Source organism: Dipodomys spectabilis, unplaced genomic scaffold (assembly GCF_019054845.1).
Source record: "Dipodomys spectabilis isolate Male_0828 unplaced genomic scaffold, ASM1905484v1 ptg000324l, whole genome shotgun sequence".
Lineage (NCBI taxonomy): Eukaryota > Metazoa > Chordata > Mammalia > Rodentia > Heteromyidae > Dipodomys > Dipodomys spectabilis.
The window spans coordinates 3,259,622-3,274,293 of record NW_024871001.1 but is presented as its reverse complement, the minus strand read 5'-3'; the positions used below and the strand labels follow the sequence as shown (position 1 = coordinate 3,274,293).

The 14,672-nt window shown below is 41.2% G+C and overlaps 1 protein-coding gene across 1 annotated transcript in view; it reads right to left on the bottom strand.

The window, feature by feature from the left end:
• Window positions 1-11,284, bottom strand: part of Otc (ornithine transcarbamylase) — a 59,530-nt gene extending 48,246 nt beyond the window's left edge. The window contains exon 1 of the mRNA XM_042702446.1: window positions 11,204-11,284. Coding sequence (XP_042558380.1) covers window positions 11,204-11,283 — 80 coding nt within the window. The 5' untranslated portion in view covers window position 11,284. The remainder of the gene's footprint in view (window positions 1-11,203) is intronic.
• Between the last annotated feature and the right edge of the window lie 3,388 nt (window positions 11,285-14,672).

Below are 14,672 nucleotides of genomic sequence, written 5' to 3'. Positions count from 1 at the left end.
TTTTACATAGCCAGAATTTTGAAATGTTTGAGATACAATTTGTGCAATTAAATTGAATTCTGATTCACTTGAAGTAGCCCTATGAATGGCTATGTCACTTAGTTGCCATAAAACCTCAGACAAGTTACTTTACTTCTTTCTCTCTGCATCTAAATTTCTCACCAAGAAAATGAATAATCATAGCATCATTGTAAAGATGAAATATTTAAAACACATGAGGTAGACAGTGTCTGGCGTATAACTTCGATAAACTGTAGCAACTATTATTGAAATCACTAGACTATACAAGTAGAACACGTAATGCACAACAGAAAAATCATTTAATTTTTCCTCTACTCTCCTTCAAACTTTTTGTTGTTCCTTGTTAAAAATACAATGAACCCTACAGCTTCTCCAACTTGCAGAAAAATTTAAAAAGACTTTGCTCTTTTTACAGTCACAGTAAAATCATGTGAAATAAAAACAATGATTCTTTTTTGTAAAAGAATATTTACTGTAAGTTGACTCATTTACTCTCCCAGCTCATACTTAATTCAAACTGGCTACTTATATGGGAAATAAAGGAGCCATGAGCTATTTCCTGTTTCCTTGCCTTGGGGTCCTTAAGATGAGGCCAGAGGAAAGGGAGTTGTTAAGAGCCAAGACATAGTCTTCTTCTGTTCTAGCTATCTAACATTTCTAGCTATCTAACATCAGTGTTAAGTGTTTGAAATTCAAACACTTGGGGTCCTTTGACAAATTCCATCATCATGGAGAATGTCTTACAGCAGTTCTTTACGTAGACTTAAATTTTCTCTATCTTACTCATAGCAATCACCCATTTGGTAATGTATACATGACATTTTAGGTAGGAAATTTGAATTTACATGAGAATTTGGGATGTATTTGCTTCTGATAATATTAATTCATGACATTGAGTAACACTTGGAATATACAAGTAATGGTATGGTTGAAAAGTAAACACTTGAGGCTGGGAATGTGGCTTAGTGGTACAGTGCTTGACTAGCATGCATGAAGCTCTGAGTTCGATTCTTCAGTACCACATAAACAAAGAAAGCAGAAAGTGGCACTGTGGCTCAAGTCGTAGAGTGCCAGCCTTGAGCAAAAGAAGCTCAGGGACAGTGCCCAGGCCCTGAGTTCAAGTAAACTCTATCAATTTACATCTTGGATAATTTAGAAAAGAATTTTTCTTCTGGAATAAAATCTAAGCACTGTATCATTGTAGAAGATAAACTTTTGACAACACAACAATTACTTTAAAAGACGAATACTTAGCCGGGCGCTGGTGGCTCACGCCTGTAATCCTAGCTACTCAGGAGGCTGAGATCTGAGGATCGTGGTTCAAAGCCAGCCTGGGCAGGAAAGACCGTGAGACTCCTATCTCCAATAAACCACCAGAAAACCGGAAGTGGCGCTGTGGCTCAAGTGGTAGAGCGCTAGCCTTGAGCTGAAGAGCTGAGGGAGAGCGCCCAGGCCCAGAGTTCAAGCCCCACAACCGACCAAAAAAAAAAAAAAGACGAATACTTGCTGCAAATACCCACTTACTACATTTCAAAGAATTTGGAAATCACAACTACAGCCACTGAGCTTACATCCATCCATCTGCAACAGGAAAAAGAATTCATGAACTAATTTTAAGACTTTTTTTTTGCCAGCTCTGGGACTTTAACTTAGGGCCTGGCACTGTCCCTGACCTTCTTTTGCTCAAGGCTAGTCCTCTAACACTTGAGCCACAAGGCCAATTCCAGATTTTTTCTGTTTATGTGGTGCTGAGGAATCAAACCCAGGGCTTCGTGCATGCTAAGCAAGCACTCTACCACTAAGCCACTTCCCAGCCCTAAGACCTATCTTTCGTCTAGAACTCAAGCTTAGACTTGAGTTGAGACGTCCACAAAAGCTTAGTCTCCAGACTGAACCCAAGGCATAAGAGTCATGGACTTGGGAGGATTAGGGGGAGGGTACAGAACTCAAGGGAAAAAGGGTGAAAACGTGCAGCACTGGAGCTCACTGGACATTGATAAAAGTGAACTATACAAGGGCTGGGAAGGTGGTTCAGTGGTAGAGTGCTTGCCCAGAGCTAGAGAACTCTAGCTCTCAGCATCTAAAATCTCCCCCCAAAAAGTGAACTATACAATTTGTGGGGGGAGACAAGATGGTGGAGCTCAGATAGAGTGAGAGAACAGAAGACATTGTATGGAAGGAAATGCACTCACTACCCGACTCATGTGATTGTAATTCCTCTGTACATCATATTATAATAATAAACTAAATTGATTTACTTTGCTAAATCTGAAACCCTCGTAGGTCCCAACAACTCGGGTAAAGCATTTGCTCTACTGGAAAGAATGAGTAATATTGTTGTAAGCTGAATCATTCCAGAAGCCATATTTTTTTTTGGGGGGGGAGTCCGGTCGTGGGGCTTGAACTCTGGGCCTGGGCGCTGTCCCTCAGCTCTTCAGCTCAAGGCAAGTGCTCTACCACTTGAGCCACAGCGCCACTTCTGGCTTTTTTCTTTTTGCTTATGTGGTGCTGAGGAATCGAACCTCAGGCATGCAAGGCAAGCGCTCTACCACTGAGCCACCTTCCCAGCCCCCAGAAGCCATATTTTGGAATATGGAATATTGGAGTCTCTATTATACAGTTAGCAGGCTGCAAGCAGCCAGTTGTTATAAACGCTTGCGGCCCCCAAATACACATAACTACAGCTAGGAAACAGGCTAGAGAGAAGGAAAGAACAAAAACAATACCAACAAAGCCAATTCAGCTCCGATGGAGAGCTGACTTGGGACGCCATGATGTCCGGAGATGAGCCAGAAGACAGGAGGCCAGAGATGAACACGGACACACACGTGGCTTGGGGAAATGGTGGCTGGTCTAGTCTGGGCCTAAATAGGGTCGGAGCAGGGGGCAGATCCGCAGGAAATTCCCAGTCCCAGGTACTGGACTGATAGATTCAGTAACCTATCAGCCAAGTGCCCACCCCTACCTCCAGGGTTCTGGGCACGCCCATCACCTGGGGGGGGGGCGTTTTCCTTCCCCAAAATGAAGACAAGGTGCCACACCCTATCACCATCAACCATGCGGCCAATATGGCCCCTACCAGACCTGACCTCCTTACTTCAATATATATTCAGGAAATAACAGTACAATGACCCTGGCTCTATTATATCTCCAGTAATAAAACCTAGAAAAGCAGCAAAACTAATCAAGTGAGACCAGTATGTGACTGCAGAACTGTTAGAACCAAGTTAAATAGAGTATTAATTAGACCAAGAAAAATGAAATTTAATTGGGACAAACAAGTCCCAGGTAACCTGAGAAACATAAGTACAGACCCTAGGAATAGAACAAACTGAGGCCTGGCATTTACTGAAATTTGCAAAGTGAGTAAGAACAGGGCCAAACTTGAAAGGCGGGATCTCTCTGTAGAGAACAACTCCAGGATAGTCATTAAAAGGAAAAGTTCCAAAGATAAAGGCTTGAAGTAAATTGGTGAGTTAAACACCAGGTTACTGGAAATCAGTAAATAACAGTGAAAGAGCCCCCCCCCCCACACACACACACAAAAACCCTGGAAAGTGGTTTGATTTTGTGAAATTTGGAATGTGGGTTTTGCTTCGAGTAATTACTACTTTGCATATAGAGACTGTAATTGCTATTTCACTAACTTGCTTCTTTGATGGGAAGATTTGGGATAAGGACTTTGCCTTGTAACTTATGGGCCTTGGTTATTGGAATGACTGGAATTATAATCGCCATTTTGTAATCACTAACTGCTAGTTGTGCTTCTGTAACTTGCTTCTTTGGAAATTATCACTGGCTACCTGAGAGTGGTACCCCCCTCCCCCATGGATCTTGCCTTTAAATACCCTGCTTTATTGGACTTTATTGCTGTTCTTCACTGTCTTGGTATAGTAAAGGGCAGCAATAAAATCTCCTGGCCTAATTGACCGAGTGTTGGGTTGTCTCATTGGGAAATCGGGATACTATAGAACCATGAGGAATGAATCTGAATTATAGGAATAATAATCCATTAGTCTCTTGGACAAATTAGTCCCCAGGATTCTTGGAAACAAAACATATTGAGAGAGATACCATAAATGATGACATACAAGTATACGAGGGCTGGAGTAATTAACTAGAAAAGATTTTTTAAATAAACTTCTGTTGATGATGGGGATCATGCTGTTTATACCGCAAAAAAATAATTAGAGCAGCCACCACCTTTCTGATTTCTGTCCAGGAGGTGGAGCAGGAAATGTTAACTGGGGGTGGGGGGAGAGTTGATTGTCATAGATATCGAGAACTAATTAAGGAAATTTATCACTGGAAGGAAAGCAAACACAATGGTTCTAGCTTAAATTTCTATCCTGTTTATTAGCTTCTCCTAGACCTCCCCTTGGCTACAAAATGAAGCTGTCACATCTCTTTTCTAAGCTACATAAAAATTAGAGAAGTAAAAGAGACCCACAACTGGACCATGCTAAAATGCCTCTGACACAAGCTTCTTTATATTTTCCTATTTTCAACAAGCACTGTTTTGCTTTTGGGTGATAAACCCATACACTCAAATCAGCCAGGTATAGCAGCTAGTTATAAAGCATGCATCAATAGGAGGCAGATGGCTCTCTCTGGCTTATGAGCACTAGACCCCAGCTTAAGTCACTACTTTATCATTCCCACAAAGTATTTGTGTTCTTGCATACAAGAAATAAACCAGAAGTAAACAACTCACCTTGCAAACCACATTATCATTCTTGAGTTCACACATAATAGAGAGGATATAATATTGGGGACACAATGGGAATCACCTATAGATTTTCCATCAAGAATGTCAAGGTGATGGATATGCTAATTACCCTGAGTTGATCACTACCAATATATGCATAAATGAAAACGTCATGCCCTACCCTCATATATCCAAATATTGTGTCAATCAATAAAATAGAATAAAGATTAAAACTGTCATTTGCAGTCTGATTAGAGTCTTTGAAAAAGGTAGGATTTGTTCCTTACAATAATTGTATTCCTAAAAACAAAACAGAACTACAGAAGTTTCTTAACCCCAAATCAACTAAATGCTAAGAAACTAAGCCAAGACAATAATAGATACTTGTCTTAGCTTTACCCAAATATATTCGCAGTTAGAAAATAAAAGTGTACCGCATGCCGGTGGTTCACGCCTGTAATCCTAGCTACTCAGGAGGCTCAGATCTGAAGATCATGGTTCAAAGCCAGCCTGGGCAGGAAAGTCCGTGAGACTTTTTTTTTTTTTTTGTCAGTAATGGGGCTTGAGCTCTGAGCCTGGGCACTGTCCCTGAGCTCTTCAGCTCCAGAGGAGCTCTCTACTACTTGAGCTACAGTGTCAGTTCCTCATGAGACTCTTATCTCCAATAACCCACCAGAAAACCAGAAGTGGTGCTGTGACTCAGGTGGTAAAGCTCTAGTATATGAACTATTTGCAGAATGAAGTCTTCCATTGTTAGAGTCTTTGTTTCCAAAACTGGTAAATTGGGGGACAGAGAAAATTTGGATGTGTTCTCTGGTATTTTGTTGGGTGAGAAAGGGCTTGATTCAAGTAAAATGTGATCAGAAACTGACTTTGCTGGAGTAGGAAAATAATTCAGCTTTAAATGATATTCTGATTCCTGTGGAGAATTTGATATAAAGACTTTAGCTTCTGGAGGTACATAGGAGGCCCAATGGGCCTTATGACTTAGACTTTGATGGGGGTTTTTTAGCCTTGTATTAATGTGAGAGGGCACATTTTCCTACTTTTTTTCTTTATTGACATTTTCAATATACCTAAAATGGATATTGGACAAGGGTAGATTGGCCAACCTGATCAAGTTGGAGGGATTAAAGCAATCAAAATAGCACAATGAAAAGATCTGATGATTTAAGTAGCTGAACTACAGTTCTAGTTTAGCCCAGTTACAGGAAAAAGCTGTGACTTTGCCAAGGTCATTAGCCATTACCGGCCTCAGTAAATGAAATCAGTGATTCACCATGGTTTTTGTGTTTCATAGCACTCAGGAAGTTCAGAAACACAAGATTTCTGAATTTTCAATGGCAACTTTAATCCCATCCCTTGGCTTTCCTTCTCAGATAGGTATATTAGAAAACATGCAAGGGAGAGCTCTATTTTCACAAAAACTTTTAACTGATTTCATTTATTTGAGAAACTCATAAGTATTTTCCATTTGCTTTATTATTTATTAGCAGGACAGTACTGTGGCTTGAACTTAGGGCCTTGGGCTCTCATGTATTTTGCTAGCTCACAGCTGTTATTGTACCACTTGAGCCAAACTTCCAGTCCAGGTTATTGCTGGTTATTTTAGAGATAGAGTCATGGACTTTTCTGCCCAGGTTGGCTTGAAACTGTGTTCCTGTAGGTCTCAGCCTCATCATCACTAGTTAGTATGACAGGCATGAGCCACCACCACCACCAGGTTGTAATAATATCTCACAATTTTTTTCTTGTAACCCTCCTTGCTATTGCCACATGCCCATGTTTAGTATAAATTAGTACTGAGAAAGAGTGATTTTTTTTCCTAAGATATTTTAGATTGCCAATATTCTAAAATTATGAAACTACTCTTCTGAAAACTGAAGAATTCAGATGAAAGCTAAATTTGTACAGACCTATTCTTAAAAGCCTGAGACTGAAAATCTGTGGCTTCTTTTTAGTTAATCATTAAATTACTTTTAAAGTACACACACACACACACACACACACACACACACACACATATTTCGGGTTAGCCAAAGGAAACATCATGTCCACATTCCAGTCTTGGTCCTAAGCCTAGTATGGTTTTCTAAAATTGTTAAAGATGTATGCTTCTAAAAGGCATTCATTTTAAGTTTTGACATAAAATGTGACTAATCAAAAGGCACCATTAGGGTAGGGTGCAGAAAGGGAGGGAGAAAGGATGAACAAAGGCAATCAAGCTGTGTATTTCATGTATACACTACATGGAAAATGACCTATATAACTTGTGGGCAGTAATGGGAGGGGGAAACTGGGGGAAAGTAAAGGAAGGGGTAACATTGTCCAAAAAAAGAAATGCTCTCATTACTTGGCTTATGAAATAGTAGCCCCTCTGGTTAACACCTTAATAATAATAAATTAAAAAGCACGGTTTTCTTTCTTCTATGCAAAAGCATGGATGGCCTGTAATCACTTCATCTGTGTATCCATGTGTGTGGATGGACTTATAGGGAACGAAGATGGAAGGAAAAATAATGAGCTATGAGTCCTTATAGAAGTCTGGAATGAAATACCAGAAAACCAGTCACCTCTGGCTCCAATCCATAACCTCCATAGAATTGGGTGGCTTAGCTCAATACTCTCTGAAGAAATTCCTATTTGTGAGATGAAATTGAACTGCACTTACAAATTGGTCTTCGCTGATAAAGAAAATGATTTTTTAGTGGCTTCTTTAAAAGCTCTAAGTGGTTTCCCTAATAGACAACAAATCATAAGACACTATTATCCAAACAGATGGGCTCCAGAGCCCTGTTTGTGAGATAGAATGTCTAAAAATTGGGTGTTTGCACCAGTCGTGGTGTCTGATCCTATTGATTTTGTTAAAAAGAAAAAGAATAAAAGAAAAAAAAAAGAAATTAATTGACTAAAAATGATTGATCCTGGAATCTTATATGGATGACTTCAGTCTCACTTTAGCTGTTATTTCATCATGTCCATTGCAACATGACTGCTCAGTTCCAAACTGTGCAATCTCGGGCTGGGAAGGTGGCTCAGTGGTAGAGTGCATGCCTAGCAAACTGTGCAATCTCAGTTTTGGGGTACTGCCAAGCCCTATTTATTTCATTTCATTTTCTATTGGTAAACTCACATAGTATGTTGTATGAGGACCTTCCATGTTCCTCAAAAGATGAAAACAAGGAAAAGAAATCATAGGGGAAGGCTGAAAATCAGAATAAAAATGCAACATCAAATTGACAGGATACTTTTCCTTGTCTTTGAAGTGGTATTAAAGATCAGCAATTTTGAGTTTGCCTCCCTGGCAGGTTATGTGTTTAAATAACACAGTAGGAAAGAAAAATACACATACTACCTGAGAACATCATGACAAAAGTATTTCAATGTGTTAGTTACTTTTGTGTCACTGACAAAACACTGACGTAAACAACTTAAGGGAAGAAATGCTTGTCTTGGCTCACAATTTCACAGGTTTTAAGTACACCAGGGGAACCAGGAGGGGTAGGAATAAAGGGGGTTAGAAAGAGAGAGAGGGGTGGGGGGAATGATTCTAGTCTGTCTCCAGCATATACAATGGTGCTGCTCCGAATTCATATTCAAAGGGGTCTTCCCCCTTAGTTAATGTCTGGAAACACCTTCAGAAATACAGACAAAGGTGTGTTTTACTAATCAACAGGGCCCTTTTCAATTCCATCAAGTCCACAAAGAAGACGTTCCTTTATTCTTCTATAGAGACACACTATTGAATTTCTTATTATAGGAGTGACTACAGGCTTTCATATTTTCAAATAGTAAGCATAGGTCTGCGCTAATTTACTGTATTTTGCTTCAATCTCCATTCACTGTGAGAAATAGCTAATCAGGAGTTTTAGAAATCATCTGGCTATATTTCTTTATCTATATAGACCAGAAAATATTAATACACTAACTGTTTGGAAGAGGTGTTACTTGCAATTTTTTTTTGTCGGTCTTGGGGCTAAACTCTAGGCCTGGACGCTGTCCCGGAGCTCTTCAGCTTGAGGCTAGTAGTACTCTACTGCTTGAGCCACAACACCAATTCTGGCTTTTTCTGCTTATATGGTACTGAGGAATCAAACCCAGGGCCTCATGCATGCAAGGCAAGCACTCTACCACTGAGCCACCTTCCCAGCCCCATCTTGCAAATTTTAACATGCAAAAATTGAAAAAAAATCACACATCACTATAACTTTCTAAGAATTTTGTAAATTTGAAGCTTTGATTAGTTAGTATTCGTTCAAGCTTTTTCAACTCAGCAAATTTTCTGCTAAAAAAGTATGGAATAGGGGCTGGGAAGGTGGCTCAGTGGTAGAGTGTTTGCCTTGCATGCATGAGGCCCTGGGTTCGATTCCTCAGCACCACATAAGCAAAAAAGAAAAAAAAGCCGGAAGTAGCGCTGTGGCTCAAGTAGTAGAGCACTAGCCTTGAGCTGAAGAGCTGAGGGACAGCGCCCAGGCCCAGAGTTCAGGCCCCACGACTGGACCCTTAAAAAAAATATTTTAAAAAAAATCGAGAGGGCTGGGTAGGTGGCTCAGTGGTAGAGCGCTTGCCTTGCATGCATGAGGCCCTGGGTTCGATTCCTCAGCATCACATAAGCAAAAAGAAATGAGCTGGAAGTGGTGCTGTGGCTCAAGTGATAGAGCACTAGCCTTGAGCTGAAGAGCTGAGGGACAGCACCCAAGCCCAGAGTTCAGGCCCCATGACCGGACCCCCCTCCCCCCCAAAAAAAAGTATGGAATAAAATGGTATCATCTTTTTTTTTTTTTTTTTTATCAGTTGTGGGTCTTGAACTCTGGGCCTGGGCACTGTCCCTAAGCTCTTCAGGACAAGGTGAGTGCTCTACCACTTGAACCACAGTGCCAATTCCAGTTTTCTGGTGGTTAATTAGAGATAAGATCACACAGACTTTCCTGACCAGGCTGGCTTTGAACTATGATCCTCAGATCTCACCTCCAGAGTAGCTAGGATTATAGGCGTGAGCCACCCACACCCAAAGGAATCATCCTTTTAGCTGTAGAAACTCGGTGGAATGAAATAAGATCAACAATGAACCTTATTCTGTTACTTTACAGGTTTTAATCACATTATCTCATTCATTATCAGTAGACTGTGGCTTCCTGTGGCTGGAATGAAGCATTTGTTTAACTTATTATTTTATCTCCAACATCTTGTGTAGGGGCTGGCACAAAATAAGTGCTCAACGAATGTTGGGTGAATTTTGAACCAGCCGGTAATGTAGGTAGAGCAAATATTCTCTGTTTTCCCACTTTACAACAAAGCAACATAGCAGAAAAGTTTAGTGACCTGTTCAAAGTCATATGGCCAGTTAGCAGTAATACCAGGCCTATAATCTACTTCTTCAGACTTCAAAACCTGATTTTTTTTCTCTAGATTCTTAGATTATAGGGTCCAAATTGGTAAGCCCTATAAACTCCATGGGCTTGATTTCCCTTATCTATACAATAGAGAACCTATTACTGCATTATTCTATAGCTCAGAAGTCTCACTCTAGGCTAATACTATGGGCATAATTAAAATATCATTTACAGTGTTATTTGGCTTCTGAGAAGCTTACATTCACCAAAGAAGTGGTATTAATGGTGGATTTAAGTGAACCTAGGGCTTCAGATGATCCAGAGAAAAGAAGCCCAGGGTTACAGTCACATATCCATATTCTAATAGTGGAAGACATTTTCAGACTAGAATCTTCCTTTAGGATGTTGGGGAATGAGACTGAAGTTAGTTTAAGTTTTAACATGTAACTACTCTTGAAGTTTTCAGGTGACAATGTCTGTACCTAAATACTTCACTTATCCAGCTCACTCATCCCCTCTGGTCCTCTTCCCCACTGACATACTCCATGCCAATTTCAACCTCAGAGTAGGAAGTTAACTTTTATATTGAAGCCATTTTACACAGACTCCTTTGCATAGACCATCAACAATTTCAGAAATTAATTTCCAATTTGCATTTCATATTTATCAAAAGAACTGTTATACTCATTACATTAAAAGCTCTTTTTTTTAGCAGCTTTGTAAATATTTATTTGCTATTTGGAGTCTTTTTTTAAGGAATTGATTCATTCTGACACCCTAGGTTGTTTTCTAGCAAGCCCAAATACAATCTGAAGGCCCTGTGTAAATTACTACCTCTAATTTCCTACAGCAAGTTACTTGTTTCAAATGTACATAAATGGAAGATGTCAAGAACATTTAGTCTGTTGTACCTGCCATGGTTAGTTACCTTCTCCAACCACAGTGCACACGGTAAAATCTGATTACAGAAGGACTGAGAAATGAAAGCTCACCTGGAATTACCGACAGTTTTCTCATATAAGAGGTGATCATGACACTATAGTCTGCAGAACAAGGTTCTTGGGGGCTTACACTCCTCTGCAGAAAGTAAATTCATTTATCATCATGCTTCCTAAATCTGAAACAAATCATTACCACTTACCGAAAATTTCGAACCATGAAATGGTGACCATGTCTAGGAGCTGCATTGTTCAACAGGATCCTCAAATTAGACAGCATCATCTTTTTTTTTTCTTGCTAGTGAAAAGGATGAGTCTTTTGTTCTTGAAAACTCCACCGCAAATCAGCCAGTGAGGCCCCTTAAAAGCTAAGAATGCTTTTGATTACAGAGAAGGAGCAAAGGTCTTATCATCCAACTACCTTATCAGGCTGACCTGATTAGAGATTTAGCAGGGCCCGGCACTGGGGCTTTTGAACTTTAAGTCTAACTCCACTGTTGTGGGTTTTTTTGGTGTTTGTTGTTCTTTTCTTTTTTGCATCTAGCCTCCTCATTTTTCATAATGTATTTGTGCTGTCACATGCTTGTATAAAATCAGTTGACAAGTTCCCATTGAGCATATAATGTATGCAAGGCACTGCAGTGCTGACTGCTGTGAAAGTACATAGAAATAACTCATTCAGAAAAAGTGACTTGGCAGTGCAAAACCCCAGATGTAGATATGACAGCCCTGAGTATTCCCACTGATTGCACTTCCCTACCTCTCATTTCCTGCTTTTTCACAAAAGCAAATAGACAGAGGTTGGTCTGGGAGCTTTTTTTTTTTTTTTTTTTTTTGGTGACATGAAGCTAGAGAGTGGTAGAAGAATTTTTGTGGGGGGGCCTGAACTCTGGGCCTGGGCGCTGTCCCTTAGCTCCTCAGCTCAAGGCTAGCGCTCTACCACTTGAGCCACAGCGCCACTTCTGGCTTTTTTCTTATGTGGTGCTGAAGAATCGAACCCAGGGCCTCAGGCATGCAAGGCAAGTGCTCTACCACTGAGCCACCTTCCCAGCCCCTGGTAGAAGAATTAAAAAAAAAAAAGAGTTCAGTCCAGGGGCTCTCCTTGTGCCTTGCACATAGTAAGCTTCACCAAGTTAAATTTGCCTACTGATTCTAGCAGGAGCTCATCATTGGTAGCAATATATGGAAGGGATGCTCTATGCTCCTTCCCAGCAGCCTCTCCAGAACATGGAGGGGCCATCCGCTGCTTCACATTCACTCTCTTATCCACAGCTATAAATTGGATGTTTTCAAAGTCTATTTTGTGTCTGACACTGAGCTAGACTGGAATTTCAGAGAAGGAAATGATCTCATCTTTGCTGGGCCTACATTTCAATAAGAAAGATAAAATCTGTAAATAAATGTCCATAAAACAAGCCTGTAAGAGAGGTCTCGATAAAGCTGTTCTGCATCATTGAGAAATCAGGAAGGGTGGGAGACTGGGAGGGTTAGAGGAGGGTGGTAGGGAGGAGGAGGAAGAAAAGAGGAAGGAGCTGCCTCTTCTGGTAGACTCATATGACTTAGCAAACTCAGGAAAGCATTTGCTAGATTTTAGAATGTAAACATATGTTATTAGAAAACAACTATGAGCTGGGTTCTGGGTGGCTCATGCCCATAATCCTAGCTATTTGAACGCCTGAGATGGAGAAGCTTGTAGTTTAAGACCAACTTGGGAAGAAAATTTCACCAGACCTCCTTTTCAACCAACAGCTGGATGCAATTGTGCCCATTATCTCAAGCTATGTATGTGAGAGGCTGAGATCTAGAGGATCACAATTCCAAGTCAGTCTGAGCAGAAAAGTCCTCCAGACTCCATCTCTGCAGAGGGAAGCTAGATGTAGTCATCTCAGCAAAGACAGGAAGTCTAAAGCAGGAAAGCACAACCCTGTTTTAAAAATAACCATAAAAGGGCTGGGAAGGTGGCTCAGTGGTAGAGCGCTTGCCTTGCATGCATGAGGCCCTGGGTTCGATTCCTCAGCACCACATAAGCAAAAAGAAAAAAGCTGGAAGTGGCGCTGTGGCTCAAGTGGTAGAGCTCTAGCCTTGAGCTGAAGAGCTGAGGGACAGCGCCCAGGCCCAGAGTTCAGGCCCCACAACCGGACTCAAAAATAAATAAATAAATAAAAATAACCATAAAAGAAAAAACAAAGCTAGAGCTGGGAATGTGGCTCAGTGGTAGAGTGCTTGTCTAGCATACATGAAGCCCTGGGTTCGATTCCTCAGTACCACATAAACAGAAAAAACCAGAAGTGGCACTATGGCTCAAGTGGTAGAGTGTTAGAAGAGTGCAAAAGAAGGTCAGGGACAGTGCCCAGGCCCTGAGTTCAAGCCCCAGGACTGAAAAAAGAAAAAAGAAAAAGGAACAGGCTAGAGGCAGATCTCCATGATATAGTGCCAGCCTTGCAAGCATGAGGACCTGAGTTCAAAATCATTTCAGAAAAAAAGATAGTTTTGATATCATAATTAATATTAGCTGGGAGATCGATCACTGCTCCCTTCTGTTTGTGGAGAATAAAGTGGGATATAGGGAGGGGAAGACTGAAGCTTCCAAACTTCTGCCAAATCTCTGATCTAGAAAGAATATTCCAAGCAGTAGCATCTGTCTGTGAAAGCACAGAGAAGGTAGTGTGAATAAGCCAAGTACATGGTTGCTTTGTATGAAAAGACAGTAAAGCATCTTTGAGGAATCTAAACTGGGCCAGTTGTTTTGACAACATTTCTCTGAAGATCAAGGAAGAAAAAGGAATGTAAGGAATTTGAGGGAGAAAAGGGCTAGCCCAAGTTAAGTAGAGCTCCTATCTTTATCCCTTTACCTTCAGTAAATTGTGAACAAACAACTCTTAAGAAAAATGCCTGGGGGGCTGGGAAGGTGGCTCAGTGGTAGAGCGCTTGTCTTGCATGCATGAGGCCTTGAGTTCGATTCCTCAGCACCACATAAGCAAAAAAAAAAAAAAAGGCCAGAAGTGGCGCTGTGGCTCAAGAGGTAGAGCGCTAGCCTTGAGCTGAAGAGCTGAGGGACAGCGCCCAGGCCCAGAGTTCAGGCCCCACGATCGGACCCAAAAAAAAAAGAAAAATGCCTGGGGGGCTTGGAAGGTGGCTAAGTGGTAGAGTGCTTGCTTAGCATGTCCAAGCCATGGGTTAGATTCCTCCAAACCACATAATCAGAAAAGGCCAGAAGTGGCACTGTGTTCAAGGCCCTGGAAGAGGAGCTGTGGCTCAAAGAGGTAGAGCTCTAGCTTTGAGCAAAAGAGCTCAGGGACAGCACGTAGGCCCGTGACCAACAAAAAGAGAGAGAGAAGTGAGCATTGGTGGCTCACACCTGTAATCCTAGCTACGCAAAAGGCTGAGATCCGAGGATCGCAGTTCAAAGCCAGTCCAGGAAGGAAATCTGAGAGACACTTATCTCCAATAAACCAACAGAAAAACAGAAGTGGTGCTGTGGCTCAAGTGGTAGAGCGCTAGCCTTGAGCTGAATTGCTGAGGGACAGCGCCCAGACTCAGAGTTCAAGCCCCATGACCGAACAAAAAAGGAAGGAAGGAAGGAAGGAAGGAAGGAAGGAAGGAAGGAAGGAAGGAAGGAAGGAAGGAAGGAAGGAAGGAAGGAAGGAAGGAAGATTCCTGGAGAGAATTCAA